This window comes from Elaeis guineensis, chromosome 4 (assembly GCF_000442705.2).
Source record: "Elaeis guineensis isolate ETL-2024a chromosome 4, EG11, whole genome shotgun sequence".
NCBI classification, from domain to species: Eukaryota; Viridiplantae; Streptophyta; class Magnoliopsida; order Arecales; family Arecaceae; genus Elaeis; species Elaeis guineensis.
This window is the reverse complement of record NC_025996.2, coordinates 16,277,889-16,296,171: the sequence shown is the minus strand read 5'-3', so window position 1 is coordinate 16,296,171 and position 18,283 is coordinate 16,277,889. Positions and strand designations below refer to the sequence as shown.

At 36.4% G+C, this 18,283-nt stretch overlaps 1 protein-coding gene across 3 annotated transcripts; it reads right to left on the bottom strand.

The window, feature by feature from the left end:
• Nucleotides 1–1,032: 1,032 nt before the first annotated feature.
• On the bottom strand, nucleotides 1,033–18,022 carry LOC105043672 (phosphatidylserine decarboxylase proenzyme 1, mitochondrial). 3 transcript variants are annotated; one of them, XM_029264139.2, is made up of 13 exons: nucleotides 17,784–18,016; nucleotides 15,812–15,900; nucleotides 15,232–15,285; nucleotides 15,046–15,111; nucleotides 12,514–12,574; nucleotides 8,302–8,411; nucleotides 7,946–8,196; nucleotides 6,680–6,703; nucleotides 6,214–6,320; nucleotides 5,665–5,732; nucleotides 2,437–2,514; nucleotides 1,488–1,610; nucleotides 1,033–1,391 (listed from the first exon to the last, which is right to left on the bottom strand). In XM_029264139.2, exons 1-13 carry the CDS (start codon nucleotides 17,950–17,952, stop codon nucleotides 1,230–1,232), a joined length of 1,362 nt encoding a protein of 453 aa, XP_029119972.1. In that variant the 5' UTR covers nucleotides 17,953–18,016; the 3' UTR covers nucleotides 1,033–1,229. The 3 variants fall into 3 exon arrangements, 2 of the variants coding, with proteins under 2 accessions (XP_029119972.1, XP_010919616.1); XR_012140677.1 differs by lacking the exon at nucleotides 1,033–1,391 and adding an exon at nucleotides 3,836–3,922 and having other exon boundaries at nucleotides 1,553–1,610; nucleotides 17,784–18,022; XM_010921314.3 differs by lacking the exon at nucleotides 6,680–6,703 and having other exon boundaries at nucleotides 17,784–18,014.
• Between the last annotated feature and the right edge of the window lie 261 nt (nucleotides 18,023–18,283).

Sequence of the window (18,283 nt, the reverse complement as noted above, 5' to 3'; positions counted from 1 at the left end):
GAAGATCACTAGATACTCATCATGAAATTGGAATATAAGAATGTAATCTTGATGACCAAGAAGGTTAAATAGGCACTGATGGATCTTGTAATTCCAGACCTTGTTCTTCTTATCATGTCCTGGAATAATGTAGCATGAGTGCTATCATCAACAATTGTGCAGCCACTGGAAGTGAATGCAGAAATTTGGTTCTCTAAACTGTACAACTTCCAAGAAAATTTGGAAATTACCATTCATCTCATAATATTTAGGATCTCCAAATATCAGATCAAAGTAAAACCAAGCCAAGTTGGAATTTAAGTCATCTATGGGATGATTAATTTATTTAACCATAACACCCCTGACTATTCTAACTAGATTCTTAGTTGTTTCATGTATAAGCCACGACAACCTCACAAAGATGCAGCTACTAAGATAGCTACTTAAAAAGGGACACCGAACCAAGGGATATTTCTTTCAAATACCCATTACAATTGCATGCTTCGATTCCGATTGGGCAATTTTTTGGTGTACCATGACATGGCCTTCAGCTGGAGTAACTTGGTTGCTTTATCTTTTGCAAGATCTAAAAATCTCATTCTTAAGCTGTATCACTATATTGCTATAACAAGCTAGCTTTACTACACACACTGCAGCAAATCCTGTAATTCATGAACAAACAAAGCATATTGAAAGAGATTTCCATAAGCGAATGAGAAGTTGCAAGTTGGAGTTACTGACACAACATGTGTCCAAGTGCTAATGAAGTAGCAGACGTTCTGACCAAGCTTTAAGATTAGTTCAATTTAGTCAGTTGATTAATAAGTTGTGTATCATATATGACACACACCAACTTGAGGGTGTTGAGAGAGGTCAAAGGCAAGGTTGTTTGCTCTGGTTCTACAGTTGTGTTTGTCTGTTTATTTTGTTTTTATTCCCTTAACGTGGCTCTGTTATCCCCAAAATCATAGAGTTGTTATACTTGTAAGCTTGTATATACAGCAGCAACATGCATGACTGGGATCATCTCTTCCACCAATTCAGATTTTAGAGTACACTATAATGCAGTATATCATTAAGACGAATCGAAGTTTGTTATGGGGAAGTCATAAAAGAAGAAAAACCCCAGATTTAGCCAGATTTTTTTTGGTTAAGGTAATGTCATCTGATCGATTCACCACAAAATCAACACAGGCACCATGACCAGTTCCCTATAATAAGTAGCACATGCTCAATGGGTCTCACAATTGCTAAGAACAACTCCATTTACCAATGACTTCTCCAACCTTGATCTTATCCCCACTTTTGACACAGAATTTGAACTCTGAGGAATGATCATCTTTTCCTGGTGATTCTGAAACAGAAGCTTGAAATACAAGAACCACAGTTGACCCCATGTTGAATGCTGCCAACTGCAAGAGTGGGAAAAAAATGAAACCACAATGTAATGCAGTAGAGAGAGGAGAGGAGAGAGAGGAGAGAGGCAGATTTATTGAGACATATCCTACCTCTTCACCCTTCTTAACCATCACACCAACACCTTCTGGTTCATATACTCGTTCATCTGGAGGCTCTGAGTGCAGCAATCGTTTTCTTGGCCGGTTTGTCTTCAACTCTGGTTCAATGAAGAGCTGCAAGATAAAAATATCAGGTAAAAGTACACACGACTAGGGAAAGAGGTAAAAGTTTATGGAAATCAGGCATCATGACAAAAGGGAGACAAAAGATTGTGGAATCAGACACTTTGGAAAAAGGCATGCCATGAAATATCAGGTAAAAAATAACATACTAAATGGTTTGATTTCTGACTCACTGGTTTAATAGCTAAAGGTGATGACATTTTAATTTTGCCTTTCTAACTATTAACCCTGAAGAAGTAAAATGCAGTCACATGATAATGAAGATTGGCGAGATTAACTTTTCCACTTTAAAATTGGAGACCGACGCAGCAAGGTCTTTAGTTCCAGTGCTGCCATACCCAAAGTTGACTTCAATAGGTGGCTGTTCAACAGTTCAAACTCAGGCTATTGTCCATTTGAAAACCTTTCAGATTCACAAGGAAAGATTTTTTTTCCCTTCATATTATTTTCCATAGCCCTGACTTGCTATAACTAAGAATAATGATGTGCCAGCTTTCTGGGCATTTTTTTAGAGAAAGAGAGGTGGGAGACCAAGAGAGAATATATATTCCAAAAGTCTTGATATGTCAACTATCTTCTACTACTTGATAGCTAAACAAATACATGATACAGGTACTTAGAAAATGATAGAATTTAGATACTAAAGTTTTCTGAACTCTGGCTGTATAAGATGCTTCACTAGATCACAATTAGCATCCACTGCATTGCATTATATATGCCACAAATTGCATTCACAGTTGATTGGTATGCATAAACAAGCATAAGCACAATGGCTAGCGATCACATAATGGTAAGTGTGGGAAAAATTGCAACGAACTTTGATAGATCCGACATTTGTAGCACCAATTGCTGCCATAGCTATAAATCCTTCTTCCCATCGACCTTCTAGAACAACCTAGTGGGAAAAAAAATAAATTATAAGAAAATCAGCAATAGACCAGGAAATCAAGCTTATATGCATAAGTTGAAATAAATTAAACAATATTGATTGTGTTTGCTTTGTTGATGAATTAGATAAAGAAAACTGAGTGAAACAAGGTGAACAAATTTCAAAGTCAACATCCCAGAACAGAATGTTGCTGTTGTTGTAGTTTAGCACTTCAATGAATATGTCATGCATTACAATCCCGGCAAGTTCTTTTGCATAAAGGAATAAGTGACTTTGTGATTTTGGCATGAGTTAAAGCAACAGTATTATGCACTACTCCAAAAAGAAAAATCACTATGCTAGATGAAACAAACATGTTTCATACAAGCTAGAAAATGAGGAGGAAAAAGATGTAGTGTTATCGGCAGACAATTAAGACCTTTCAAAAGATAAAAACAGAGATCAGATGATACTTGCTGACCAGCAACAGGAGAAAACGACATACCAGTCACTAGGTGAAGCAGATTGTCTTGTGGTCATTATGTGAATCTAATTTTGCATATCTTTCATCATTGGCATGTCAAAAGATAAATCATGCAAGTTGTCTAGCATTCTCTAATAAAAAATTTGAGCAGGAAGATGTACAGATTTAAAAATGCAAAGACTTTTGAAGGAAGTGAGATGACAAACAAAAGACAATCCAAAAGCTTTGACTTCTGTAGGACAAAGAAAACATTGGTGCACATCAGTTAAAACAATGATATTGTAGGGCTTTTCCTGTTAACTGTTCATTTTTTAAGAATACAGATATGACATTGAAATTGTATTTTTCCGGGATAGTTTTGCATCTTGGATCAAGGAAGTTAAGCCCTCAAGCTTATTCTCTCTCTCGCTTATACATCTTTAGCAAGCAAAATGCACCACCTCCAGCAAGGCTGGTCTCTTATCCATATATATTCACATACATGCATGCATATATAATCAATAGCAATGTCACTGCTGGTTGAGGTACTGGAAGTTTATACATGGTATTTTGTGTCTACCAAAAAAACACACTTTGCATTTTGAACGGTCATATGTTCACCATTTACATCATCTCACTATGATTTTGCATATGCCAATGTTACCCAGGCTGGTGCCTCCGGTTCAGCAAACCATGTCCATTAAGAATAAGAAAATCAAGATATGTGGCAAACTTCTGTGCCAGATTACAAAGAGCAATGAAGAGTCAAACTCTTTGAACATTATGGCACAACAGATAAATTGGTATATCAGCCAAGCTAATAAGGGAAATCTCAAAAATTCTAAATTTCCTTCCTGGCTGAGATAAACCGTTATCCCAGTTCACCTTGGTTGGACCTCACCCACTAAGATGACAAGATCTTGGCTCTTGAAGACCTTGAATTCCATTCTTTTCTTCCTCAGAATTCAATTTCTGTATAAAACAAGCAAATTAAATTAAAAAAAGCATGTCATGGAATATTTCTAATTCTTTTTCTTTTGAAGCAATTATAAATCATCTTCAGAGAGCATTTTTTTGATGTGTAGCAACTTCTTTAAGGGTATTGCAATGACAAACATGCATAAATCTCTATCAGCATTTCATTCTATTCATGTTTCCTAATTCTTTTAGATTGTCCTATTTTGTATTGATTTTATTCAGCTTGTTTTCTGGATGCCTTCTAAAATTTTTTCATTTTAGACATTTCATCAAAGCACACTGTGGGACCAGCAATAATGCTAAACCTTGTCATACACAAGTTTACACAGAACAAGTATATATTTGACAGTTAGAGAGTAATGAATGATTAGTCCAACAGCTGCTGGAAGCTGGATAGCACTACTTGACACTTCTTATGCATTCATTTGCTGACCCAGTGACCCAGAAAAACTGTTAATGCACCTTTCTTCCTCCATACCCATTAAATTAAAATGCATTCTGCAAGTAATTAAAAACTAGGAGTATGCTTTTACTGGATTTATTAAAAAAAAAAAAAAAACTAAGAGTAGGCCTCTCCTGAAGTAATTTACACATTGCCAAAACCAAAAGAGAGCCATAATGGCAGATCTAGCAAAAAGGTAAATTAGTTCTCAGAGATCTTTGATCTAGTAGTTCCCTTTGTTCAACAACTACCATAATAACTCATCATGTAGCTCCTGACCTCCCAGACGACTGAAGCATGTATACAATACCTTACTCTAATGGACCTTATAACGGCTTATCTCAATTTTGACCAACTGATCTCGAAGTCTTATGAACAAAAGCACTTTTCTCCTGTAAACTTCATACCTCCCATCAGTATTTCATTTGACCCACACCTAACCATACTGCACTTCTTGTATTTACCATCATACAACAAGAATGAAGTTTCACCACATTTCATATGCTTAACATGATCTAAATCCCTAATTGTCCTCTATATCATCTGGAGTAGTTCACAGATAAAGTTTTCACTTTTCACCTTCTCTCAGCTTTATTCATTGTATAGTCTACCAAACGTCACAAAACAATACTAAAGCATAAAACTTTCTTTCCACAGCTTTTTTTGATCAATGCAAGTATTCTGTTTATTTATTCTTCATCTTGCACCAGGTATTTTTAACTTCATCGCTCTTATTTTTGACTTTCCAAGAATTTCTCTAGTCAGTCTCTATACTTAAATCCATCATCCAATCATATACCATATTTTTGTACCCCCAAAAAAAAAAAGAAAAAGGAAAATCATACACCATATTTAGTATAGCTCTTAGGTCTTGGCTTCCTGCAACAACAAATCCCTAAAAGATGCTAAATTTTCTTCTTTTGACTTTCACCACCTTATGGTAGATATCTCATTGGCAGTATAGCACACGGGAAAAATGATGTGTAAACAGCTCTGCACAAAAACACCTATATCAATCTGCCTCCTGTTCTACTGAAAAATTGCCAGCTGATATACAAGGATAATTGTCTTTACAGTATTTCTAGTTGTTCAATAGATCTATAAAGAACTGAACATCTGCATTAGGTTAGATGCACCTGACAAACAAAATTATGCCTAATATCATCTCTATTGAAATTCCACAAAATGTTACATAGAAAATATTTAAAAGAGAATCACAGAAAACTCCACAATTCCAAATACTGTTATCTATTTGAAGTTCTCTACAGGAGCTCCAATGAAAAGTCAGAGTTACCCTTTCATTCTCAACATGTAGGTTTCTAATTGTTCGTGTCGCACGTTCATTCAAAGGAAATAGACGGCCTGCAGACATATTAATAGGATCAAAAAATGACGATTATGTAATGAATAAGCACAAAGCAGGTAAATTAGCTATATTGCTTTTCTCCATTGATAAGTGATTCACAAAAGGAACAATTGAACAAAGGAGACATGCATAAATAAAACTAAAGATACAAAAATTAGGCTCCTTAAGAAAATGAAACCAATTATGGAGCCCATCAAGAAAACTGAAACAACACAGAAATGCTTTTGAATATATGAATGACATGACTTTCATTATCTCCCAAAAATAAGCCAAGAGGTCATGGTACACCCACTAACTTCAAATAGCCATTCCTCAAGAACATCCACTAGATGGTAACAGAATTTGCAAAAACAACACCATCAAAATATGGTTATTCAACAATTCCCTGGTCACCTCAGCCACCTCAGGTTCACAATTTATGATACTAACCTCGTGTATGCTGGGAACAAACACAAATACAAAAGAAACAAAAGATACCTGAGAAATGCCGGCGTATTAATACATGCCAATCAATGGGAGAGTGCACTCGATGATAGTCACCAGGCTTTAAATATATCACGCAATAAAAGAGACCTTTCTTTGGGCTGCCAAGAACAATTCAGGTGGCATTGATCAATTGTGCATACTAATGGCAAGTCTTACTTCAAACTATGCTCATAAGAAGAAAATGCTATTAGTTTAAATGATTCCACTAATTAGGCTAGCTTGCACAAAGTAACTAGTAGAGTATCCAATTACAACTTTATAAGATCATAAAAAAAAAAGGGTCTTGAAAGGCATAAAATAGAAAACTATTTGTTAATCAAGTATTGATGTTTTCTTATAATAGCAACAGCATCCTGGATAGCTTGTGGCCCAGTCACTGATTGATGAAATTCTCTAGTTGTGTTCAAGATACACCCTTACAATTTTGAGGTATCAAAAGTTTATGAGCATTTCTCACCTCATGGGTTGGCGCGGTAATTGTCTGAAAGAAGGAAACAACAAACACTATTATGGCTATTCTACAGAGGGATTCTGCAGTGCTAGAGTTGTCAAAATAGTTGATTAAAGAACAGCTAAGCAAAGATGTGCAATGAATAAATAGATAAGGCTTGCGAATCATAGTTTTGATTGCCAGTAGGACTATCTTTTCATATATGAAATATTGAAACCTAAATATTGCTATACATAGATGTCATCACCAACTATATTTAGGCCCCAACCTACCACAAATATAACCCTGTAACATTGACAAATTTCTTGCTTTTGACTGCAAAAATTACCAACTAGGCATTCATAAAGCCAAATCCAATTAGTTAAGAAATGATTTGATGGTTATGGTTACATTTAGATGTCATGTATGTAACTATCTATATGAAGATTTCTGAATTCTGTAGTTATTCAGGCTTCCTAATTAAGGGTTCCAGCTCTATTTGCTAACATCAATCAATGGTAGACTTTCAGATACACAAATAAAGAGCACCAATATAGATGACCCTTGTTCACGTCAACTTTGCGGAATGACTACAATCCTCTACCCCCCTCCTTGCAAAAGTGGCAAAATTACTGCACCTAGAAGTTTGAGATTCCCAGATGATTCACAATTTTAGTATTAAATCAAGTTGCACTAAAAATATCTTGGGAATGATAAACTTGTGTTGTCTAATTGTTTTGATACCACGAAATGCCGCATCCTGTCACATAAAAGAATATAGTTTACTTTTGGCCAACAAAAGATGGTCTTCATTTCTAATTCTAATAATTACCCTTATTTAGAAGAATCCATATTAAGACCCCACCCAATTCTCTTCAATTCATTTTATATCTTCAGCATATTTTGTCCTTTTAACTATCCAATTGACAATGAGATGGTTTATTTCTTTGGTGAATCTGCATTTAATTACTAATAAGAGCAGAGATTAATAGGATTCTTACAACTTTCCCAACTGATCAAAATCTCCAACAACGTATAGCACCGTAGTCAAATTAAAAAAGAATATGTAATCAAAAATCATGGTTAATCTTCGCCAACAGTTTTTTTCATGAATCTTTAATATATTAACCTAAATATATTTAGGAGGATGACAGATAAAATTTCGCTTAAACGCATTATATTATAGGAAACAAACCAACCTGGAATAGCAAAGAAAGAATGAGTATGACTGTCAAGGAAGCTATAAAGGTAAATATATGAAACTTCCAAAATGCATGGGTAACAAGAAAGTACCTCACGGAAACAGGGCCTCGCAATTTAGGTGAAGCAAACGATATTCGCCACCATGATTTTCTGCTTGAATGTTCAGTTATACTCTGTTCAGAATGTTCTTTGCATGTCTCCTCATCAACAGCATCATGAAGCAATGAATTTGCACCAAGAAGAGAAGCAGCAGAATATGAAAATCCTTTGACTTGTTCAATCATAGCCCCTGATCCTCTGAGCTCTCCAAGGCGCAAGATTTTACCATCCACAGGACTGACCTAATAATTCAACCAAATTGAATTTTATTGAAGCCATCCTTCAAAACATTGTTGCTAGAGAGCAAATGATACAGAATCTAGAAACAGCAGCCAGTTACCAGTTACCAGGCAGTTTGGATCTGGATCAATAGGTCTGGACCCTTCTTTGAGAGTGCGGATAAAAAATTCCTGTAGCGAAACATAGTTTTCCAGTGGCAAAGCAGCTTCGTCCAAATCTATAATAAAATAATAATCCTCCATACTTCATTTTGGCCAGTAACAATTTCATGATATTGGAAAAAACACAAGTTTACAGTGATATGAGAATTAATCAATGAGATAGTGCCAAAATCTTAAGAATATTTCGCTCTTAAATTAAATAATCAACAATCATGCATACTTAGTAGCAGTCAATACTCATATTCATATGCAGTAATCATTTTTCTTTCGAACTCAGTGGTTGCCATTTTCATTTGAAGCCAGTATTTGAAACAACATATCTATGAATTTGGTCATTAATCTATATCAAGCGCTGAAATTGATAAGCTTATTTGCATTAAAATCCATTCACATTCTGCTGTATCAAATTTACATTCTAAAATGTCCAAAACTCTGATTAGACAACAGAAATTAATGCCACAAGCTTATGAGGATGTGTTCTCCTGAACCAACCAAAATTTAGATATGCATCAACAATATAATATGCAAAGAGTGCCTTCCTTCACAATTTCTTTCCTTATGATGAAAAACAAGTCACAATTTAGAACTACTATGGTTGACGGTCCAAGTTGAACAACTAAATTTGTAATCTTAATGACATACAAGTGCATCATAGGTGATCACCTCCTGCCTATTTCAAGTGGTCTATCATTGTCACCAATGGAGACATTTAAAGATGTAGTTCTTTACTTTCAACCAAGGTTACAACTACTGCCAGAATGGGATGGTATGAATGGTACTGTTACTACTGTACTATTCCAGTGGGTTACCAGCATTGGTACACAATTTGTCAATACAGGACACAGTCCCATAGCATGTGCTAATACCAGGTACCATACCATCCAAAAAAAAAAACAGTATGAGGTCTGATAAAGTAAGCTCGAATGCACAATAGTGTCATTATACACTACTTCGTGCTACCTGAAGATCTACATTGCCCAAAAAGGACTGCTACATGGTGAAGATCCTTGCACAACTGGAAGTTCAAAGAAAGGGCTTTCACTTACATATACGGTATTTACTGACTGCAATCATTGATATGCCAATCCTCTATTTCTTCATCTTATTCTTGCCCTCCTCAGGCTTCTTAAATAAAATCATGGACAATTTAAGCAGATTCTTGAAAGTGCTCTTAAAGCAAATACAATCCTTCAATAACTGATGGATAAATAATGATAGTTGGTTTGAGCACTACAATGAAGAAAGATATCATTTACTCATAGTTAAGAAAGATAGTAAATTAAACTAACATTCTGCCTATTGATCAAAACATGGATTAAAATCAAATAAATGGCAAGTTTACATGATCTAGATGGTACTATGCAGTTATTTCTAGTTGCCATATGATCAAAAAAATCAGAGTGAGAACTATGGTTTGAAATGTCAGCCCTTGCTGATTTGTGCTGACTGGTATGTACAATGCCAAGCCAGGACTGCCCCCAGCACAGGTTGAAATGATATTTATTAAATCCTTATTTAGAATTTTCATTTCAAAAACGAGCTTTTCTAAATCTTTTTCTCATTTTGCACAGAACAACATGCCCTGTGCTACCAGCACTTAAAGCCTTGCTGAGAACAAACATATCAGTCATGCATATAACACATCATTCTCAAAAAATAAGAAAGGTCACTTGAATCAGACATTAGAAATGCAAAAGTACCCACTGCTTTATGGAGAGCATTATTTTTCAATTATATAATGGAAAGACTCAATCCACCTCAAATCTCTATTTAAATTGCCACCTGACAAACTATTTAGTCATCAAATTTCTAGGCATTTCAGTTCTTTCACTTCATACCACTAGTCACAGGAGATCTTACCCAGTAGTTAGAATTAAAATGGTGGACAAAATGAAGAAGATATGTGAAGAGAAATATAGTTAATAAAAGGTAGAGGGGGAAAAGAAACGAGATAAGGAGGTGATGTCAAACGAGAAGTGGGGAAAGATTGTAGCCAAAAAAAGGGTTAAAAGAAACAAAGAGGAAAGAAGGAAAGAAACACATGAGAGAAAGGGAGGAGAGGGGGAGAGAGGGGCGAACAGAAAAATAGAAAATGAAGTATGTTAACTTTAGCATGTTGTTTTCCAGGATATATCAAATATATATTTTTTTAAGCTTCCTGGTGGCAGTAGTTTATTGTTGCAGTTCAAATTGGCCAAAGTAGTAGTTGACATGTACTGATATGAGTCAGCAGAAATACTAGTTCCATGCCCTGCAATCTTTAGAAAACAATCACAAGAAGCTGGTTGTTACCTCTAACCAGAACATAGAGCAATAATTGGTTATAGAATTCTGTTTAACTAACATATACTTTGACTGGTTGACAACATGGAAAAAAAAAAGTTTTATGCTTTTTTATTGTAGTCAGAGTGGAGTTATTTCTTTTTCCTTTTCTGCAATTGTATATGCTAGTTTATATGGTAACCAGAACATAGAGCAATAACGGGTTATCAATTCATTTTAATAAATCTATATTTCAGCTGTTTGACAACATGGAGATAAAAAAGTTTAATGCTTGCTTTTTTGTATTTGGGTTGGAATCATTGCTTTTCCTTCTCTGCAATTGTATATGCTAACTCATATTATAACTAGTTATATAGATCAGATTGATTAATTCTACTTCTCTTTTTAAGATGAACCTATTTATGAGCTGCACTAATGCCACAACCAATTCTGAGAGCATTCTCACTGATTTATAGTTGTTATCAAGGTTTAAAATCACAGTATGGCCTAGTATGCTTGCTGGCCAATGTGGTCCATAATATGGAGTGTACCAACAGGCCAGCACAGGTTCGATTGGAAGATGGTTCAAATGAGCTGGGAAAAAAAGGAAGTTGTAAACTTCCCTTTAAGCTCAGTACCAGGTAGTACATTGATTCAAAGGCAATGTGGCCAATTCGCTAGTGATTTGTGCTAGGTACCAATTCCTGGCCAGTGCACCAAGTATTTTAATCCTTAGTTGTTGCTCAGCACAAGGGTCTCATCATTTTGCTGAATTATAATAGACTTTGACCAACTGCATAAAAGCTATTAGCATGTCCAAATAAGTTTTCCCTCAGAACTAGACAACTGTTTTTTTCCAATAATAGGTCATACGAGACTTTATGAACCATAAAAGTAAATTTCATTAACATAAATAATCTGCATATTTTCTACCCATGTAGGGTTTGTTAATGAAGGAATTTCTAAAGCAAACCCATACTATGATCTTGATCAAATCCATAACTAGTTCCACTTTTATGAATTGAAGGAGACCCCTCAATCACTAGGAAGCAAAAGAGAGCAGAGATCCTTGGTGTTTAAGTGGAAAATATCTTCAGAATGTAACATCAGCGAGAGGGAAGCAAATGACCAAAAAGATCGCTGACAGCACTACCATAATTACGTGGAAGTAGGCACAAGGGGGAAGGCCCATAATTACCCAACTTGCCCTAAGTCAAGGTATAATGCAACCCTTGAACAGATTTATTTCAGACAAGTGAAAGAGAACTGTTAAGTAGAAAGATATCTACAGATTGCACAAACTTCAAGATTCTGTATAAATTTCAAAAATCCATATCAAAATAGTTGAAGAGAGATTGGTCTCAGGCTGTTTTCTTGGACTCGATCTCGTTACTTGAACTCATTATTTGAGTTTTTTTGACAATTTGATCATTCCATCAATGAACTTCTATATATAGATGATTCTATGTTGACAATTTTGTTTTCTTAAAAAATACATAATATCATTCTTGGCACCCAAAAGCACACAGTATTTTCTAAAGATACATAAATTTCTCATTCAGTTTTATTTTTCTTCATAGATTAAAGCTATTATTTTTTTAAAAAAAATATCTATGAAAACATGTAAGCAGAACAAAATCAGAATCAACAAAGAAATCATTGCAGATTGACCAAAGATTTGTCAAAATAAATGTCGAATGACAGAAGCATCAACACTAACATTAAACTTGACCGTTAAGAATAGTTATATTGTAAAATGCGCAGTTTTTTCATAAGCAGTCAGCTGCAGTATTGCATTTTCTTCTGCAAATAGCAGTCATCCATGATATATGAAATTAACATATGAAAACTTTAAACAATACCAATAACATGAAGAAAAAGGCAATGGAAGCATACTTGAATGAAATGCTCGGGCCCAAGCTTTATAGATGAAAGGACGCAGCCGTACTGGAATTTCCTGGAAGAAATCCAAGCATATTAAGGGAAGAAAAACAAAACATATGCAGCCTTTCTTATTTATATGAAGAGGGTGGCAATATGTAACAAATGAGTAAATGAAGATTTGAAAGATAAACATGCTGTTTGAACAATAATGGAAGCAAGAGATAGGCAAAGTGCAAAGTTAGCCATAAAAAAGAAAATGCCCACTAACAAAGAGCGAGCACAGATGTTGGAGACCAACAAACATCCATTGCCAACATTTCTTTTTCTGCAGTTTAAGAGGGGTACAGTAAAGACATCGTGATTTATTAGCAACAATAAAAAAGTATATATCCTAAAAAACCGGTTACTGCATAACTAGCAACAACTTATACCTAGCCTATCTGATACTTCTGATCAAGATTTATGGCCATGGTTGAAATCAAAAGAATCTTATCTACTGGTTCCATGACCAATATATACAACTACTGGTATCTAGTTTGAAGATATAAAAAAATATGCTTTGTAGTTTGTATACTGAAATAATAACCTCAGTCATCTAGTGTTGTCTAAGAATGACTTTTCAGAAGTGACTAATGCAAGGGCATTGTTAATTGAATGATTCAAAATGCTAAATTGTTACCAGAGGGGAAGCCCAAAAGAGCAACATAGTGGATAATACCAGTAAATTGTAAGAAAGCACATTAGGACATTTTAACCTAAACAATAGGCCAAACCCATTCACATGGAAGGGTCTCATGGATCACAATATCATCTTCCAAAGTTTGGGAGAATTTTACAGAAACCTCTCAACCTAATGTTACTCCTCAAAATCATATCAATACTTGGCGAAGATACTACGGCAACTTGGAGCAAGAGAGGAACTGCATCCTTCTATCTGTGGCGCCATCCTTCTCCTGAGAAACATTACCTAACCTCTAATGGCACCTCCTATGCAATGCTGGATTTAGATTCTTCAACCTTTTCAACTCCAACATCTGCTCTAGTTTGTCAGAAACTTACCTTTAGCAACTAGGAACTGCACTTCCAATATGACTCTATCCAGCATTCGCCGAACCATCCCGAACCAGATGGTTAGGTCATGCCGAACCATACTGGCGGGATACCGATCCGGTTCCGACGTACAAAAGGGCACAGGGCCATCTCAGAGGGAGGGAGAAGAAAGAGAGGAAGAAAGAGAGAGGGGGGGAGAAAAGGAGAGGAGAGGAAGAGAGGGCCTCTGCCCTCCTCCAGTTCAAAATAAGGGTTCACCCCTATTTCATTTTTTTTTTTGGATTTTTGTCAGGCAAAGTCAGCAACTACATTGCCACTTCACCATATTTTTTTTAATAATTTCGGAAGAAGTTGGCAAACCGTTTGCCAGTTTGCCGACTTCTCCCAAAATTACAAAAAAAACAAAATAAGGTGAAGTCAGCTTCACCCAATAAAAAGCAAAAAAAAGGGCGAACCCATATTTTGAACTAGAGGAGGACAGAGACCCTCCTCCAGCCTCGGCCACCCTCAAACTCCTTGACGCTGGCTCGCCAATCATCGAAGAGGTCGCGGCGGCGTCACCATCTGTCTAGAGGCCTCCGAGGGCCTCCAACGATCCGATAAGCATCTTCTACTTTCTCTACTTCTCTCCCTCCGCCCTTATCGAGCTCGACAAGAGCTTGGATGGCCTTTGACGGCCTCTGACGGCTGCCAGAGGCCCTCTCTTCCTCTCCCTCTCCTTCTTCCCCCCTCTTTCTTCTTCCTCTCCCCTTCTCTGCCCTGTCAGTTCAGCCCGGCACAACCAGTACAGACTCATACCGAACCACACACCGGTTAGCTGGCATGGGATCCGATTTCAATTCACTGGTCCTTGCTCTATCATATAAATAGTAACTTATTAATTGCTAATAAAGCTGACTAGAAAATAGAAAAAATAGGGAAAGACAAAGGCACACATGCTCACAATAGGAAAATGACTCAAAAGAAAGAAAGAAATCAGAAAACTAAATCCAGATGAAACAAGATAAAAGAAATAAATACACAACAAAAGTCAGCCAACCTGGAAAATAATGTAGCTATTGAAATTTAAGAATCTCAGCAACTTTAATATAGAAACTTGTACACACCAACCTTAATAGAAATTTCTTTGCAAACCCCTTCCACATGTAATCATAAATGACTATAAGAATTGTGCAAACAAGCATGTACACTATCTATCGCAAAGAAATCAGAATCATTTAGCAGTTTTAGAGGATAGTCCAGAGGGGTTATCTTTCAAGGGTTACCATAAGAAACATCAAGGGAAATCTAGATATGCAACAATCTAAACAAAATATATTTTTTCATCAAGCATAATTGCAATTAAGAGATTAGAAAAAAATGCAAAGGAATAAACTGGGATGCACCAAGCAATAAAAATAAATGAATAACAAACTACTGCAGAATGAAATATATAAATCTGGAAACTGAAAGATTTTAAATACTTGGAAAGCAGAATGATGATTTGATACAAACCACACTCATTAGAAATCCCCAACAGCGTGACATAGAACGCAAAGGCAAGAGCCTCAGGAATGAAGCCTGTATTTGACCAAGTAATAAATGTCTTAGTAAGAACTATAATTTGGTATGCAGTATTAAGATATAACCGCTTTAAGTTAATTTACAGAAATCACATGCCGATGCTGATAACAATCCTACCTTCACATCTGGTGAGAACTCAAGTTCAATTCCTTTCTCCTTCATATCTTCGACCTACCAATGAATATGCCAGGTGAGTGCAATGATATATGCAGCACATAACCAATATTTTGCTAGGTGAAAGCTTGTGCTACTAGATAAATTGATATGACAAATTTAAATCAAGCTTGCAAAATTCATGCTTGAAGGAAAAGGTATGATCCTTGTTCCAGCTTCACCAGAGAATACAGACAACTTTAAATTTCAAAAATTGTGTGGTCTAACTCTGATAAAAACTTATCTTTTTGTAACTCCTGAGAAGAAAAGGCTTCTAGTTGACATCCATCTCTAGATTTATCTCCTTGCGCAGTTTATCTTCCTCATATAACAAGCATTTCTCATTGAGTATCTTAAATCTACTGGGAGGCTATGGTTCATGATAGCTAGAAATGTGGAATGGATGAATAGAGGCAGCACCTAATTTATCTCCTTAAAAGACAGCCTCATTGAGTTATATCCACCCAATCATACAATAAACATATCATCTTTTGTTGAAGTAAAGAAAGTACATGACTGCACAGGAATAAGAAAGACTACTTGCCTTCTTGTCATCGTAGAGGCGCCGAGCATGGAGAATGCCAAGCATAAGAATGGTAGCCATTGTTGCACCAGGTACCAGAAGAAAAGTACCTGCAAGCATAATAAAAAATAGAATAAGGCATGCAAAAAAAAAAAAAACTAGGATGAATCAGTAAACATGCTTGTGGACACAAGCAACGTCACCAATTATTGCAGATTATTTATGTCAATAAAGAATATCCTGACACAATGCTCGGTTTTATTTGCCTCAAACCAGCTAGCATTTCCAACTAAATATAAATTTCAGAGATCTATACAGAACTTCTAGTGTGTCAGAACTCAGGAGACATGATTAACAATTTAATACAGCAGAATTGACAGAAAAAAATCAAACTGAAGCAACCAAACTGTTATCTCTTTAAGCTACAACTACTCGAGAATATATTTTCACATGCATGTTGTTGCGTCTATGTCAATCCACTTTTCCTCTGTGGAATTAAAATTCACCCGTGCCAAGTATAGTATGTGCATGAAATTCAAAGCCTAGCCTCTATGCAATCATCCTGACTACCATGAAACAATCATCGTATTTTGTCAATGAAGTAAGATAAACTTGTTTAGATAGAAAATATATTATATTCGGGGAAGAAAAGTTCTGAATATCTGTAGTTTGTTTTTTTATCAAACATAAGAAGAATCTTGGTTGCCAAGATCAAGAGCAGATATGGGTGTGAGAATGGGAACATAGATACTTCTAAGAAGATTCCGAAGCAGGCGCATCACTCTAGATAGAAGATTCCAGCTATTAAGGAAGAGAGGTGAATGGGGAAAGAAACAGAAATATGAGGTGGCGTTATTTTTGTGTGTGCACAAATTAGAAACCGAAATCAACAAGGTTAACATATAAATGCCTCGACCTTTTTTTTTTTTTTTTAACTTTAGAAGTATGGCTATAAGGAAACTTCATGATAATTAGCACACAAAAACTTCCAGAGCAGCATCTACAAACCTTAGTAGAGCAACATCAGCAAGTCTGAAAAAAAATGGGACTGCATGAGTAGTAAAATATTAGTATTTCTCATCCTACATCAGATCTTTTAGCTAAAAAATCATCAGTCTGCAGCAAATAAAGAGGAGGAGGTGGAGAAAATAGCGACAGAGCATGCTTTCAAAAAATCTGACAAAATACCAAGGCGTTAAATCATCATGAAATGGCTGCTACCTTGAGAAGAATAGCACTTGATCTAACCATGACAAATAAGACAATTTACAACAGAAGCGGTCCCTGGTTTACCCTGATCATTTGCATCAAGCCAGAAAAATCGTGATACTAGATAGCAACTAGAGCATGGCACGCGCAATGCATGTGATCTGGGAAATGCCGAGACCTGCGAAATGTGGAAACATGTGACCACACAAAGAGACTTGGATCTTTTTTCCTACGCAAACAGATCTAAAGGAGGGGAACACAGACAACAGAAGCACCTCATCAATCGTTTAGTGGGAGTTTGCGCTATATACTGGATTACAAATCTAATTTACTGCTTCAATAAGCATTTCCTAACCCCAAGTGTAACTAACATAAGCTTGGAGGAAGGGACCTCCTTCACTATGTCACCACACTTCCGCCATAAAGCTTCCCCACATCACTAAACCCGAACCAATGAGCTCTATGTCCACATATTGCATTCGCCTGCAAGGATTAAATGCTAGTTCTAGGTGATTCAAATGGGAATCAAGCAATCCAGTGATATGGCCTACAGAAAAAGGCTCAAAAATGACCGGCATCCGTTGTAAGCCATAACCATCTGTTCTAAATCTTTACATTCCATCTATGCTTTCGCTCTGAAAAAAATTCTCATACGGTACGAAATTCCACTAGTTGAAACATTAAATTTCAATGTGGTGCACAACTTGGAACAAATAGAAAAATATTTTAGAAATAAACAAATAAAAAGAAGCATGGGCTCAAAATTAAGAAAAAACAGCAGTACCCGAGTCGCCGCCGCTGCCGCTGTTTCCGGTATTGAAAGAAGAACGAGTCGCGTGGAGTTCTCTGGAGAGGGTGGTGTCGAGAAGATGGCGAGGGCGGGAGAGGTGGCGTAGGTGTCGGAGATGGTGGTGGGGAAGAAGAGGCCATCTTGGGGTAAGCCTAAACTTCATTCTTTCCAGCGTTTCTTGGTGCCCGGAGTTCGGACAGGAGGATAAGAGCCGTCTGGGAACCTCCGGTCTCACTTGCTGCCCATTTAATGGCACGTGAGATCCACGTGACTCGGTGACTGATGAGGTGGGAAAGTTTACGCCAGGCACGGATTATCAAATTGTTTCCGATGTGATCAAATCCGGACGCACGCTCAAACTTAATTCTCAAATCCATATACAGCTCTGAACCAATTTATATCAGGATACCTACTTCCTACCTGCAACTTAGCAGCCTGGAATAAATTCGCAGGCGCGTCCTGGTAAAAATGGGTTTCTAACGACAGTGTCCTGC

What these genes read in the sequence shown, in the direction of transcription:
- LOC105043672 (XM_029264139.2), bottom strand. Translation starts at nt 17,952, where the DNA reads ATGAAGTTTAGGCTTACCCCAAGATGGCCTCTTCTTCCCCACCACCAT. An exon ending in CGGCAGCGGCGGCGACTCGG is followed by an intron (nt 15,901 to 17,783) that starts GTACTGCTGTTT and finishes TTATGCTTGCAG; the next exon opens with GTACTTTTCTTCTGGTACCT. An exon ending in TTACCGCGCCAACCCATGAG is followed by an intron (nt 6,321 to 6,679) that starts GTGAGAAATGCT and finishes TGTTCTTGGCAG; the next exon opens with CCCAAAGAAAGGTCTCTTTT.